We start from the raw sequence: 15,352 nt of genomic DNA, 5'->3' as shown, positions 1-15,352 counted from the left end.
TTTCTTTGCTACAAAAGTATTCAGAAAATCTCTGTACTTTGCTTTCACCTATGAAATGTGGATATTAATTTGCATATGATTGCCATTGAAAATAGGAATAGAATATTTCACAAGAGGATTACAATATTTTTAATAATCAATACAACTTCAGAATCATCCAATATGTAATTTACATGTGAACAGCATGCAAGTGACCAAGAATTAAACTATTATGCAAACTAAGTGATGAACTGTATTACAAAGTTTCAGTATTTCAACTTAAATGTCCTCATTTTTCATTACAGATACAAAAATAAAACTTTATACACATTGTGCAAGTTGCAGTAGCCAACTCTCTAGAACATTTCACCACTGGTGCCGTGCATTGTGAACTTCAGCATCTAGCACCTCCTAGTTTCGTGGTTCCTGTGAAGGTAAAAAAATGCCACATATATTTAAATCCTACAACAACGTCAATACATTTGAGATGTTTGCTTTCTACGAAACAGATCAGAACTCCACTCCAACAGTGTCTCAATCCCAATTTGAGTAAATAAATGATATTTGGAAATGTTTTGAAAGACGCAAGTTTAAAATGGTACTCAATGTACTTAAGTTGTATACATCCTTAAAACCTAAAAGTACAGTGCAGAAAAGGTTTAAAAGGAGGAGAACCCCTGAAGCCAGTTAACATCCTGATTCTGCACCCAATGCTTTCTGGTCTATGGGTAGTTTTCTATAAATAAGTTCATGCTGATCATTGGGAAAACTAAATAAAACCAGTTACATTTAAATTAGAAAGCATGGGTGTCAATGCATTGACAAGCTTTTGACTCTTAGGTTTTAAGATATGGTGAAAATGTATCAACCTTTTCCCTTATGGAACCGAAGCATCTCCTGATCCTCATCTTCATCCTCTTCATCATCATCATCATCATCATCATCATGGTTTTCACTTCTGGATTCCTGATGCTTAAAGTAAGCCTTCCCATGTTGACGTCTCTCTGTAGAAAGGGGGGGTTGGGAACCCACACACGGTACAAAGGTGACTAAGCTTGTACAGCTATGCTGAACTCATCATCATTCGTGTTATCTGAACACATACATACATGATTTAAACATTCAAAGTTCAAAACACTCTGAATTTTGAACAAAATTCTCTGTATGGTTGAAACAACCTTGCACCTAGGCCTGCTGGTGTAAATGAAGCTGCTCCAAAGTAAACAGAGGAGAATATTTGATTTGGTGGAGATGCAGAGTGCCATATAGTCGTGCACACAGACAATGGGATTGTTGTGTGTAAGGTAAAGTGTAAATTGTTAATGTTAAGATAATCCCACATCTGCCAGTTTCCATTCCTTCATATTTATACACTTTTATTCATCAGAAGTATCCATTTTTTTAATATAGCATTTTTTACAATAGATGTCACAAAGCAAATGTTCAAGTTCATGCCCCCAGTGAGCAAGTCTAAGGTGACAGTGGCAAGGAAAAACTCCCTAGGGCATGAGGAAAAAACCTTGAGAGGAACCAAGACTCGCAGGGCCACCCCCATCCTCCTCTGGCCAAAGTAGTAATACTAAATCTGTGAAATCCATTTCAAACATTCTGTTTACCAACATACTAAAACTAAATATCCCTCATTATGGTCCTTTATTAAAATGTCTTAGAACATTTATCGATCCAAAACATTGGAGGTACCCTTACATCTTACATACAATACTGTATAAAGTAATTCTATATTTTTATATACATTTCTTTTTTCTTTCAAATCATGGCATTCATGAGCCAACAAACTCAAATGTTTAGCATCTTTTTAAAATTTCCAGCAGCAACCAAAAGTGCAACAGTTCAATCTTCTCCACAATTTAATTGTTTATAGAGAATAAAGAAATTTTCAAATGCTTAAAGGAAAACACTTAAGAACAGTATGGTCCAAGTTTTGATAAAGTCTTAATTTTGGAATCAGATGACTAGATAAGCATGTTAATGGCAGAGTTCCACAACTACAAGATATACTGACAGCAAGCTAAACCAGCACAACCCCCTGATTTATAGCATAAACAACAAAACAGTTTGTGAAAGAGGAAAGGGGGGCATTTAAAAATTAATTTAATTAATTAATTAAATTAGAAAAACAAAAAAATGACGACTTCCTTACCTTGTCTTTGTAGTAATGACTGAGATCTACAGCCCTTTAGTCGGGCCATACTCTCCCAGGGGATCTGATCTGACATTACTGTTCTGCACAGTCTTTCTGTAAACAAGAAATGTTACATGCATCACCTCCCATTTTATCGCAAGTCCCACTAATGACTGATGAGTGGTTCAACAGGCAAGTGTCATGTTCACGCAAAGTTCATTGACGCACATAGGGAGTGAAGACTAGCTACTGTAACAAACCACTGATAAAAAGTTAATGCTGACTTTTATAGTAAGGTGTCTGTGCATTGCAGCTTGCTGCACATCTTCAGACTGGTCAGAGTGCCCCACATCAGAACCGGGCCATGGAGAAAAGGAAAAACAGTGTGGTTGGTTATAATCTCCCCCCGCCCCCCAGCTTGTTTACAAGCATTTCAATTATACAAGGAAACAATGGCACTAGGATGCACTATGAGAAGGTAGCAAACCAGCAGAGATTGTGTGATGCCCTGTGTTCTGCTTAGTTCCTGGCATTCATGTGGACGTTACTTTGACATGTACCACCTGCTTATACATTGTTGCAGGCCAAGTGCACCTCTCCATGTGTATTCCCTAATAGCAATGGCCTCTTTCAGTAGAAGAAATGTGCCCTGCCACACTGCAAAATTGATTCAAACCATTCCTGAATATGACGACAGTTCAAGGTGTTGAGTTGGCCTCCATAGTCCCCAGATCTCTGATCAAGTATTTGTGGAATGTGCTGGAAATCAAGTCCAACCCTTGGAGGCCACATCTTGCAACTTACAATACCTTAGTCTCAGATAGCATAAGACACCTTCAGAGGTCTTGGAGTCCATGTCGGCGGTCAGAGCTGGTTTTATGGCATGAAGAGGACCAACAGAATATTAGGCAGGTTGTTTTAATGTTAAAGCTGATTGGTATATGCAAGGCATATGAGCGGGATGCTCCAAAGTCCAAATGAGAGGAACCACACAGTGGTGGAGAACAAAAGGCGAGATCTTGTGGGATATTCAGACCTAGACAGAGCAAGTAGTGGCAAAACCACCCAGACATCAGGATAGTAGATAATAAAATGGCAGTTCCAAATGAGGACATCCACAGGAATGTTTATGAAAAGCTGGAAAAATATCAGGGACTGAAAGGAGAAAGAATAGGCAAGGTTAACAACAAAGCCCCTACTGTGAGGAGGGAAAACACAGATGACCATCCAATGAAAAGGTAAGATAAGAATTATGTTAAAGTTTTACATGTCAGTAGCTTTCCCTGAGAATAACTGAATATTTATACCTACTTTTTTCCAATTTGATAAAATTGACTGGAATTAATTCATGGTCTCACAGTTGTTTAAACACATGGCAAAGGTTTGCATGATTTTTTAAAAAAGGTCAACCCAACCCACCATGGTAATACTGTGTACACGCATGCTCATTATACCTGTACACAATTCCTGTCAAAAGAAAAATGGTCACAAAGACAAATAAAAATTGTGTGCAGCTAACTTGCACTAGAGAAAATCATTCCATCAATACAATGGCTAAGGTCAAAACTGAAAACAGTAACATTTGCTTTATATGTTACCAAATATGATCAAAATGTGCCTGAACTAGGAAAAAAGAGCATTACAACCTGACAGATAATGCAAGTAATCTTAAATGAGCAGCAGGTACAGGAGACCTGAAATTAGAATCAAGATGGGTAGGGATATGCAAGGACTGCATGTGGGAGAAAATCAGACTTCCAAAATGTTACACAAATGAAGCAAACTCCAAGCTGCTAAGTAGTAAGAACCACTGATGAAGAACAAAGGCTACAATGACTGACAGTTGTCTAAGGGCACTTGTTCACAAAGAGAGAGAGAGAAAAAAAAAATCAATAAAAGTTCTGAAAGCAACAGCAATAGAATATGTAGATACCTACCTTTGGCAGCAAGACCACTGCGTTTGTCTGGCGAATTTGTACATTTTTCACAGCAGAAGCACTCAGAACATAATGCTTCTGACTGGCCCATCTTTGCCCCATCTTGAACCTTTTCTCTGTGCTGAGCCAGCCTGACTCTGTGTTTGAGAAGTGGGTGGGTTCTCTTAGGGAAGTACATTTTTGTTACAGTGCCTTGACCACAATGCTTACATGTTTTCCCAACTTCACATTCACCAGGCTTAGCAGTTATGGACTCCTCATCTGAATAATCCACATATTCATAGCAGTGTCCCTCACTATGATGAGCTTTTGGCTTACATATCTCCCTGAAGGTGTTTGATCCACACATGGCACATGTCAGCCTCTTTGGATAGAGTAAACACATATGTGAATGGATGTCACATACAGATAGATGGCTTTTCTTGGATGCAACTTCAGCAAGTTTCCCCCTGGTGTAAATGTGAGTTGGAAACAACTCCTTATCCTCCATGTCAGTAGACAAAACCTCATCATGCGATGAAAGCTCATCCAAAGAGGGGCTTAGGACACTCACACGCTCATGGGCCAATTGAGGAGGACAGTAGCTATAACTCAATGGAGATTCAAGTGATGAAGTAGTGCTTGGAACATACACACCAGTAGAGAGCACCTTTTCAAATGGCAACCGAAGGATGCAGCAAGGGTAATCACCTGCAACATCTGCTGTTGGCTTCTGGATTTTTACAGGGTCCTGATCTTCAGTTGTTCTGAATTCGGATGAAGGCTGAGTGGCGATAGAACAATTCCACTGCACTTCATCACTAGTCTGAAGCACTTCATGAGAAAACTTATCTTGGTTGTTCATTTCACTTCTACTGATTGGTGAGAGTGACTGGTTTTCTGATAGGACAGAGTGTCTATCTGTGCTGTCTTGATGCAAATACTGGTGCACTTCTTGAGGCATACTACCATCCTCATGAACAGAAGAGCTGTCCAGAGGTGGCTCCTTGCCCAGTTCCAGTGACCAGTCCTCTTCTTGGTTGAAGTTCTCAACATGACAAGTGTCCTCTGTATTATAGTCTGTCAATGTAGAGCCACCAATTATCTTGTCCTCATCCTTCTGTACCTCAGCTACAGGTGAGAAGACTCCAGATGTCTGGGAAACTACTCCAGAGTCCAGCTCTCGTTGTGAGGAACCATCACCAGCACGAAGTTGATCCAGACATTCGATGAGTTTATTCAAGGCATCGCAGGGGTCTGTCTGTGCTCCAGAACAAGTTGTCTCTCTCTGTTCATTGCAACGTTGATGTCTGAGAGTGATGTCGTATGCGGTGGCTGAGGCAGCATGTGGCATGTTGCGTTCATATGTCCTCTGGTAATCAACTGGATGTATCGGAGCTTGAGAAACAACATAGCCAGGATACTGCAGGTAGGAATATGGGACCATGTAAGGTCGACCAAAATGGAATCCTGTAGTCATAAGAAACAAGACTTCAATACATGATTTTACATGTCACCTGAGAATCACTTACAATTAATAGAAAATATACAATACCTCATGGACAGGTCTGACAATCTACACTAAACAATTTTGACCTTAATTGAGCATATTAGAGACCAGTATAATGTTAAGTCACTACCTTATAAAGTTGAAGTTAACAATTATTAAACCTGGTTGTTGTTGACATCTTAAAAATCATACACAAAATAACTTAAGACCCATTATTCACTCAGTAATGTCATCTTGACACTGCTAAATAGCTGCCATGCCTGCAAAATAGGCATGTGAAATGTACTGCAAATTGTAATACTATTATCCTTTTCATATTGCAAGCATTTGGAGTAATTTCAAGTTTAAAACCTAACACTTAATTAGTATTTTGATTAATAGCATCCAAAACACCAACTAAGTAGCATCATGAATAACACACATTTTATTTATTTATATATATATATACACACAATATTAAATATGTATGTAATGTAAATATGTTAATGTATTCTTTTTGTTACTGACCAAGACTTCGTTCAACAGTTACATAGAAAATGTTTACAAATTCTTTGAGTCTTTAATTGCTGCTCTAAGACACTGTGAAGCTCATGTCATCCAAAATAAAAGTATACTTATCCCACTGGCCAAGCAGACCAAACTTGGAAAAAAAACTTGAAAATGCTTTAAAAGCTTGGCTTCATTATATTCTGTTATGGTTCTGGAAAAGTAGTTCATGTCATGTTATGGTTTAATATATACACGAGAGCTTAAGATTAGTAGAAGGCTTTGTAAATTAACCATTAAATCATTTGAATAAATATTTGTGTATATTATTTTGGCACCATTACCTGTTTCTTCCTACTTATCTTCAAGATCTCCAAAAATAAATTTTCAGGTGCATCGTGCTAAATATTAAAGGATGGGTTGGTCCAGTATAGCATGAGGGCCATTGGCTGCATCCAAAACCACATTTTAAATAATAAAAATTATGTTATGAGCATGTGCCATTGTGCAGGCACAAGCAACATGCAAGATAGGTATGGTACATTTTGACTCAGTTCTGCTTCATGGCATTATGCAGGTTTGGATGATGGAATAGTTTTCATTTGTTAGTAATATGGTTTCACAGCTTCTCTAAAATGTCATAGAGCTATTTTCTATCTGTCATTACATTGCTTGCATCATCAACTGCTTAAAGCCAGTCCTGTCTTACCAGATGCAGGGATGTTGTGGTGGCTGAAGGGACTATTCATGTGCCATTGGTAGGTATAAAAAGGTTGCACTGGTGGCTGAACATAGAAAAACGGTCTGGGATGGTTTAACGAGCGTTGATGCGATTGTTCACTTGCTGCTGACTGTGGAGCTCTGCTTGATTCTGTGAACAAATAAATAAACATAAAATATACAAAGAATTACCACAAAAGCTGGACACGCACGATCATTAAAATTGTGTGAGCAACAGCAAGCTGAAGAAGTCAAGTCGTGAAAAGTCACTTTGCTGGTTCTTACTGCCAGGACCTCGAAACTACTAAAACGCGTTTAAAATCGTTCTGAAAACGATTTTTTTAAAAAAAATCAAGGCTTGAAATATTTATCGTGAGCTTCTAGGTTTTCGTTCTGAAAACTCCCAAATATGGATAAAAAGACACCACCACGACTACTACTACATCGAGTATTTACCGTCCATTCTGACCAACGTTCAAACTCTGGAAACTTATCTTGACCGGGTAGACATACAAAGCTAGTACCGCTTGATTCAGCGGTCGACATATTAAGAAAAACTTCACATAATCTGTTACATCCCATTATATTTAACCTAACAAAACTAAGGTATTTGTTATATCATCTGAAAGAACGTTCAAATACAAACAAATTTCGGCGTTATAGTAATCCGGTTACTTTTATCGTTTTCACCTGTAAACGCTAATTATGAATTCCACGTCACCACATTTGTTGGTCAATAGGCTACGATTCGCGTATAGCCTCCGGGTTAGCCAAGTGCTATTTTGTGAAACGTGTGTGTGTAGAACGATATAAACATTCTTAAAATACCCCTTTCTAAAACTGGTATGTAATTTCCATAGATGGTATATAACCACAAAGAGATGTGAGATGTATTTCCTATTCAACTTTATGGAAAGCTGAAACATCCCTGCTGAGCTCATACAGGGGTAAGTGAAAGTCTTGGGTTGAAGCTCGTTGTGGTAGATACATGGAAAACTGTCCTAAGATCATGGGGCTCTGATCAGGGCTGATGTCTTTAGCTCTTGAGGTTAGATCTTATACAGTTGATTTGGGGAAAGCTGTCCATTGTGCACAGGGCAAATATTTTTAGCTTAAACTGGGTAACTCTATAGATTGTACCTATTACAAAATAAGGTTGGATAAACTAGACAATATCTATGTGGTGTTTTAGTAGTGTGAGGGGTAGGTGTTGGATGGAAACAGATGCTCCCCAGCCCAGTAAGTATTTACAAATCCAGTGGTCAATGAGTTGAGTAATAAACTTTTCTTAATGACTCAAGAATCCTTAAGCACTTCTAAAATAATACATTTGCAAATACTGGACAGAGTACACCTGTCTTTCTTCAGAGAAGTAACATTCCCACCATTCTTTCTTTCTCCACTGATGCACTTAATTGCAATTTTATAACAAATAGCACCACACCTCAAAAACTCCACTACAGTGTTTAGGGATAAAAGTAAACTAACAGTTTAAACAGTCTTTTCAGACATGTCTTAAATAACCATATGCAGATAACAGATAATCATTCTCAAGAATTAAATGTTTTTACCAGTAAGTATATACATTTTACAAAGACAAACAGTGCATGTGCATTTTTTCTGTCATTAAAGATTCCCCTGTCTCCAAGGATGGCTATGGTATCACCCAACCTCCAGAAAGCAGAGCATTCTGTAGTAGCTAATTGTTCTTTTGCTATCTTATTAAGTGTCCATCTTACCAGGCTCACAGTCACAATGTATGATGTATTGTCTTGGTTATGTGACTAGTCCTAATCACAATCTAATTGTTGTTTTGTTTCAACCTAACATGGAGTTGGATTAATTAAATAATTAAGTGATCAAAGGCATTAGACTGCTTTCTGGTATTGTTTGCTGGTGAAAAGGTCAAGGCTTAATTGAGTAAAGTAACTTCTTGAACCACAAAAAGAACAACAAAAAGAATAAAGAAAAGATAAGCAGACTGCAATTGGTCCTTTTGGTTTAATGGAAATGGGAGAGAGGCCAACAGACAATGCAGGTAGGGCAAGCAATGGTCATATTAATCATACAAAACTAATTAAATGGGTTTAGTGATAAATGAAATATCCAGGAAAGGTCAATTTTGTAATAATTGTAATGGTATTAGCCTCAAATATTACAAGACATGAAAAATGCTATGTAATAAAATAATAATCTAATAAATTGTATAAAACCTTAACAGTTTACTGATTGTGTGGGTAATTCTAAAAACAGGTTCACATGCAGTTGGGCTGTAGACTGAACAGGTTTGAGTATAACATAACATTACATGTAGTAAACCACTTACCATCAACCACCATTATACACTGTATTGTTGCTCTACCAAAACACATTATTCCCACAACTTTGACGTTATGCATTATTTTAGGAAACTCTTCATAAATATCTTTCTACTCCATCTTGATTCAGGTTTATATACCTAAATGTTGGGAAGAATCAGAGACAAATGTTCTTGTTTACTTTGCTACTGCAAATGAACACAAACTGTAGTCAGTGGCAGAAACAAATTATGGATTCAGTACATAATTTGATTAAAAGCTAAGTTTGTGCAATTCATGTAGTGTTTTTGATTGTATTCCTCCCTTAGTCACATTGTGAAGGCTAAGGTTCTTTTCCAAGATGTTTAATGCTGGAGTCAACTTGAACACCAACAAGACAAGCTAATCACAACAACATTGTCAAACCAGAGAACTAGGTGAAAAAAACTGTATATGAAGGACAAACCCATAAGGTACATGGAAAGCTCATGTGACAAACTTGTAATTAGAAAATAAACCTACATACAACTTTTGCCTTGTGAACAAAAAGGTTTTGCATCTTCAACTTTTTCACCTGCACAGAAGTACTAAATTCCAACCATGCTCTTCTCAATCTCTTGCTGAATCCCTCATTAACGCTTTCATCTCTAGCCTTCTCTAATCAAAATCTTCACTACCTGTTTAAGTACACTTTGAATACACTGAAATCCTCCTTCTCATATCCAAAGCTCTCAACAATTACATACCACCTTATCCTTCCTGTCTTCTTCACTATAAATCCACCAACTCTCTCAGGACTTCAGCTGGACTCCACAGTGTTCCAAAAGGCAACTTTCACAACCTCAGTGATTTCAAGCATTTTACAGATTTACTCAACAGTTCTCTCCACACTTCCTAAAATTGGCAGTCTATTTTGGTCACCATGTTCAAATCCAAAGTAAAAACATCTTTTTTTTTTCTTTTTTTTATGCAATGTATAATTTTTGCTATTATTATTATTATGATATATGTTGACGTAAAATTCTAAAGAAAACCCTTTAAAATTTCAAAAGAGAAAATTTCTTAATCTTCAGACAGATGATGAAACCGGAAGTGATGTAAAAGAAAAAGGGAATGTATTCTCATAGAAAAATTAATAAATGAATAAATATTGCTCAGTAAATGACAACTTGGTGAATAAATAAAAGTAAGCATTGCAGAAAATTCAGGACAACAAAAAATGTATTTTAAAAAAAGGTTACAACCTACAGCACCGCATGGAGGTAAGAAATCGCATACAGATGGCTTTCATGACAGCAAATACAGAATGTAAAAAAAAAAGGCCTATTTGCTGTAGAAAAAAATGATTATACTATTTGCAGCCATAATGTATTCAAAATAATGCAAAAACAGACCTGTAACCCCTTAAACATGAGATCCCTTGCGAAAATGAATAAAATGCTGCCGCTTCTGAATTTTCAAACATTCAAAATTCAATACATGCAGCAGATTTGCATTGGATTTCCAGACGACAGATCCCAGCTTCCAAACTGTGCATTTCTAATTTTTTTCTGGTATCTACTGTTTGAGATATTTGGGAATAAAGGAAAGAACATGGGCAGTAGAGACAAAAAAAGTCACACAGGGAAATCAACTTTACACTCAACAACATGGAATTGCAACTGAGCTTCTTTTTAACTTCACTCAAAAAGGTAAAATAAGGCAATGTCATTCATAACATCAAGTTAAACGTGAGAGGAGTGAGGTTCTGGGGACAAGTAATGGGACAGAATTGAAAAAAAACCCAAAGTTTAAATAGTATTGAGTCCTGAAGATCTCGAATGTCCATGCTACATCAATTTGGAAAGCAAGAACAAAACCTCCCATTTTCCAGGACCACAAGTTTAGACTGATGTGTAGCTCAAACTAAACAGAGGGTGCCCTTTCAGCTAAACAGCATCGTTTTCTGCAAGGTTGAGTCAGATTTTTCTGAAAAATGAGAATTGTGAACCATTTGAATTTTAGCTACGTGTATTCAAGAAATCCATTTGACACTTAAAACATTTCTTTGAAATTATCGCAAGATGGCAGTTATTTGTAAACATCCAAATATGAAAGGTCTTGGCATGAATTCTTTTCATTCATTCTGCTAAATAACTTGAACAGATGGACAGTTGTGGGGGTGATTTGGTGCAGTGCTTCTGATGCTGCAGTGATATTATAATGTGTCAAGAATACTGCACATGGTTTTAGTAGTGAAGTGGTCATCACTTTTGCCTTACGTGCAAAATGTCCTCAGCTTCAAGGCAAGCAGAAAATGTAGCAGCTACTTTGCTTTCGGTGTCTGATATTTGAAGTAGACAACAACAAAAAGTCTTCTGTTCTTGCTGCCGAGGCACATACGTTTTTGAAATCTCTAGTCATAATGCTTAGCCAGTTTTTAAACTATAAGGTTCATGCACAAAAAAAAGGAGAACAAGCTTAATGGAAATTCAGCAAACCCAAGCTGCATAGGTTTCTGTAGTGTAGTGATCATCACGGTTGCTTTACATGCAAAAGGTCCCTGGTTCAATTCCAGGCAGAAACATTCCTCATTACTGCTTTACCAGTGCTGTTCTTTAGGAAGGTTGTTGGGCAGTTTTTTTTCCCTTTTATTTCTTAAAATTTAAAAATCAGGGCCTTGTCTAATTGCAACATCATGGAATCATAAATGCTGTCCACTAAAAGACCTTTTCAGGGGAAAATGATTGATAGTTACAGTTGTTGAACTTTCTCGATTTATCTACTGTAATGGTCATCACGTTTCCTTTCCCGGCCACAGGTTCCAGCTTCCAGACTGTGCTACAGCATTTCTCAGCTATTTCTGGTATCTACTGTTTGAGATATTTGGGAAGAAAGGAAAAAACATGGGCAGTAGAGGCAAAAAAGTCGCACAGGGAAATCAACTTTACACTCAACAACATGGAATTGCAACTGAGCTTCTTTTTAACTTCACTCAAAAAGGTAAAATAAGGCAATGTCATTCATAACATCAAGTTAAACGTGAGAGGAGTGAGGTTCTGGGGACAAGTAATGGGACAGAATTGAAAAAAAACCCAAAGTTTAAATAGTATTGAGTCCTGAAGATCTCGAATGTCCATGCTACATCAATTTGGAAAGCAAGAACAAAACCTCCCATTTTCCAGGACCACAAGTTTAGACTGATGTGTAGCTCAAACTAAACAGAGGGTGCCCTTTCAGCTAAACAGCATCGTTTTCTGCAAGGTTGAGTCAGATTTTTCTGAAAAATGAGAATTGTGAACCATTTGAATTTTAGCTACGTGTATTCAAGAAATCCATTTGACACTTAAAACATTTCTTTGAAATTATCGCAAGATGGCAGTTATTTGTAAACATCCAAATATGAAAGGTCTTGGCATGAATTCTTTTCATTCATTCTGCTAAATAACTTGAACAGATGGACAGTTGTGGGGGTGATTTGGTGCAGTGCTTCTGATGCTGCAGTGATATTATAATGTGTCAAGAATACTGCGCATGGTTTTAGTAGTGAAGTGGTCATCACTTTTGCCTTACGTGCAAAATGTCCTCAGCTTCAAGGCAAGCAGAAAATGTAGCAGCTACTTTGCTTTCGGTGTCTGATATTTGAAGTAGACAACAACAAAAAGTCTTCTGTTCTTGCTGCCGAGGCACATACGTTTTTGAAATCTCTAGTCATAATGCTTAGCCAGTTTTTAAACTATAAGGTTCATGCACAAAAAAAAGGAGAACAAGCTTAATGGAAATTCAGCAAACCCAAGCTGCATAGGTTTCTGTAGTGTAGTGGTCATCACGGTTGCTTTACACGCAAAAGGTCCCTGGTTCAATTCCAGGCAGAAACATTCCTCATTACTGCTTTACCAGTGCTGTTCTTTAGGAAGGTTGTTGGGCAGTTTTTTTTCCCTTTTATTTCTTAAAATTTAAAAATCAGGGCCTTGTCTAATTGCAACATCATGGAATCATAAATGCTGTCCACTAAAAGACCTTTTCAGGGGAAAATGATTGATAGTTACAGTTGTTGAACTTTCTCGATTTATCTACTGTAATGGTCATCACGTTTCCTTTCCCGGCCACAGGTTCCAGCTTCCAGACTGTGCTACAGCATTTCTCAGCTATTTCTGGTATCTACTGTTTGAGATATTTGGGAAGAAAGGAAAAAACATGGGCAGTAGAGGCAAAAAAGTCGCACAGGGAAATCAACTTTACACTCAACAACATGGAATTGCAACTGAGCTTCTTTTTAACTTCACTCAAAAAGGTAAAATAAGGCAATGTCATTCATAACATCAAGTTAAACGTGAGAGGAGTGAGGTTCTGGGGACAAGTAATGGGACAGAATTGAAAAAAAACCCAAAGTTTAAATAGTATTGAGTCCTGAAGATCTCGAATGTCCATGCTACATCAATTTGGAAAGCAAGAACAAAACCTCCCATTTTCCAGGACCACAAGTTTAGACTGATGTGTAGCTCAAACTAAACAGAGGGTGCCCTTTCAGCTAAACAGCATCGTTTTCTGCAAGGTTGAGTCAGATTTTTCTGAAAAATGAGAATTGTGAACCATTTGAATTTTAGCTACGTGTATTCAAGAAATCCATTTGACACTTAAAACATTTCTTTGAAATTATCGCAAGATGGCAGTTATTTGTAAACATCCAAATATGAAAGGTCTTGGCATGAATTCTTTTCATTCATTCTGCTAAATAACTTGAACAGATGGACAGTTGTGGGGGTGATTTGGTGCAGTGCTTCTGATGCTGCAGTGATATTATAATGTGTCAAGAATACTGCGCATGGTTTTAGTAGTGAAGTGGTCATCACTTTTGCCTTACGTGCAAAATGTCCTCAGCTTCAAGGCAAGCAGAAAATGTAGCAGCTACTTTGCTTTCGGTGTCTGATATTTGAAGTAGACAACAACAAAAAGTCTTCTGTTCTTGCTGCCGAGGCACATACGTTTTTGAAATCTCTAGTCATAATGCTTAGCCAGTTTTTAAACTATAAGGTTCATGCACAAAAAAAAGGAGAACAAGCTTAATGGAAATTCAGCAAACCCAAGCTGCATAGGTTTCTGTAGTGTAGTGGTCATCACGGTTGCTTTACACGCAAAAGGTCCCTGGTTCAATTCCAGGCAGAAACATTCCTCATTACTGCTTTACCAGTGCTGTTCTTTAGGAAGGTTGTTGGGCAGTTTTTTTTCCCTTTTATTTCTTAAAATTTAAAAATCAGGGCCTTGTCTAATTGCAACATCATGGAATCATAAATGCTGTCCACTAAAAGACCTTTTCAGGGGAAAATGATTGATAGTTACAGTTGTTGAAATTTCTCGATTTATCTACTGTAATGGTCATCACGTTTCCTTTCCCGGCCACAGGTTCCAGCTTCCAGACTGTGCTACAGCATTTCTCAGCTATTTCTGGTATCTACTGTTTGAGATATTTGGGAAGAAAGGAAAAAACATGGGCAGTAGAGGCAAAAAAGTCGCACAGGGAAATCAACTTTACACTCAACAACATGGAATTGCAACTGAGCTTCTTTTTAACTTCACTCAAAAAGGTAAAATAAGGCAATGTCATTCATAACATCAAGTTAAACGTGAGAGGAGTGAGGTTCTGGGGACAAGTAATGGGACAGAATTGAAAAAAAACCCAAAGTTTAAATAGTATTGAGTCCTGAAGATCTCGAATGTCCATGCTACATCAATTTGGAAAGCAAGAACAAAACCTCCCATTTTCCAGGACCACAAGTTTAGACTGATGTGTAGCTCAAACTAAACAGAGGGTGCCCTTTCAGCTAAACAGCATCGTTTTCTGCAAGGTTGAGTCAGATTTTTCTGAAAAATGAGAATTGTGAACCATTTGAATTTTAGCTACGTGTATTCAAGAAATCCATTTGACACTTAAAACATTTCTTTGAAATTATCGCAAGATGGCAGTTATTTGTAAACATCCAAATATGAAAGGTCTTGGCATGAATTCTTTTCATTCATTCTGCTAAATAACTTGAACAGATGGACAGTTGTGGGGGTGATTTGGTGCAGTGCTTCTGATGCTGCAGTGATATTATAATGTGTCAAGAATACTGCGCATGGTTTTAGTAGTGAAGTGGTCATCACTTTTGCCTTACGTGCAAAATGTCCTCAGCTTCAAGGCAAGCAGAAAATGTAGCAGCTACTTTGCTTTCGGTGTCTGATATTTGAAGTAGACAACAACAAAAAGTCTTCTGTTCTTGCTGCCGAGGCACATACGTTTTTGAAATCTCTAGTCATAATGCTTAGCCAGTTTTTAAACTAT

General features: G+C 37.4%; 1 protein-coding gene and 3 non-coding genes across 4 annotated transcripts; 3 read left to right on the top strand and 1 right to left on the bottom strand.

Annotated features, from left to right (window-relative positions):
- Positions 1 to 373: 373 nt before the first annotated feature.
- Positions 374 to 7,217, bottom strand: LOC145651356 (bucky ball-like). The gene is made up of 5 exons (XM_081698027.1): positions 7,211 to 7,217; positions 6,744 to 6,905; positions 4,060 to 5,508; positions 849 to 983; positions 374 to 405 (listed from the first exon to the last, which is right to left on the bottom strand). Exons 1-5 carry the CDS (start codon positions 7,215 to 7,217, stop codon positions 374 to 376), a joined length of 1,785 nt encoding a protein of 594 aa, XP_081554153.1.
- A 4,327-nt stretch (positions 7,218 to 11,544) lies between these two features.
- On the top strand, positions 11,545 to 11,617 carry trnav-uac (transfer RNA valine (anticodon UAC)). Its single transcript has one exon. It is a non-coding gene; the product is annotated as a tRNA-Val (tRNA).
- Positions 11,618 to 12,835: 1,218 nt separating this feature from the next.
- On the top strand, positions 12,836 to 12,908 carry trnav-uac (transfer RNA valine (anticodon UAC)). The gene has a single exon. It is a non-coding gene; the product is annotated as a tRNA-Val (tRNA).
- A 1,218-nt stretch (positions 12,909 to 14,126) lies between these two features.
- On the top strand, positions 14,127 to 14,199 carry trnav-uac (transfer RNA valine (anticodon UAC)). The gene has a single exon. It is a non-coding gene; the product is annotated as a tRNA-Val (tRNA).
- The last annotated feature ends 1,153 nt before the right edge of the window (positions 14,200 to 15,352 follow it).

This window comes from Electrophorus electricus, chromosome 15, assembly GCF_041902795.1.
Source record: "Electrophorus electricus isolate QZ-2024a chromosome 15, ASM4190279v1, whole genome shotgun sequence".
Classification (NCBI taxonomy): Eukaryota; Metazoa; Chordata; class Actinopteri; order Gymnotiformes; family Gymnotidae; genus Electrophorus; species Electrophorus electricus.
The sequence above is the reverse complement of the archived record's forward strand: the minus strand, read 5'-3'. Positions and strand labels throughout refer to the sequence as shown.

Excerpts from the sequence above, each read along its gene's own strand:
- LOC145651356 (XM_081698027.1), bottom strand. Across the intron at positions 984-4,059 it reads CAGTGGTCTTGCTGCCAAAG|AGAGACGTCAACATGGGAAG; the intron begins GTAGGTATCTAC and ends CCCTTTCTACAG. Across the intron at positions 406-848 it reads TCGGTTCCATAAGGGAAAAG|GAACCACGAAACTAGGAGGT; the intron begins GTTGATACATTT and ends TTACCTTCACAG.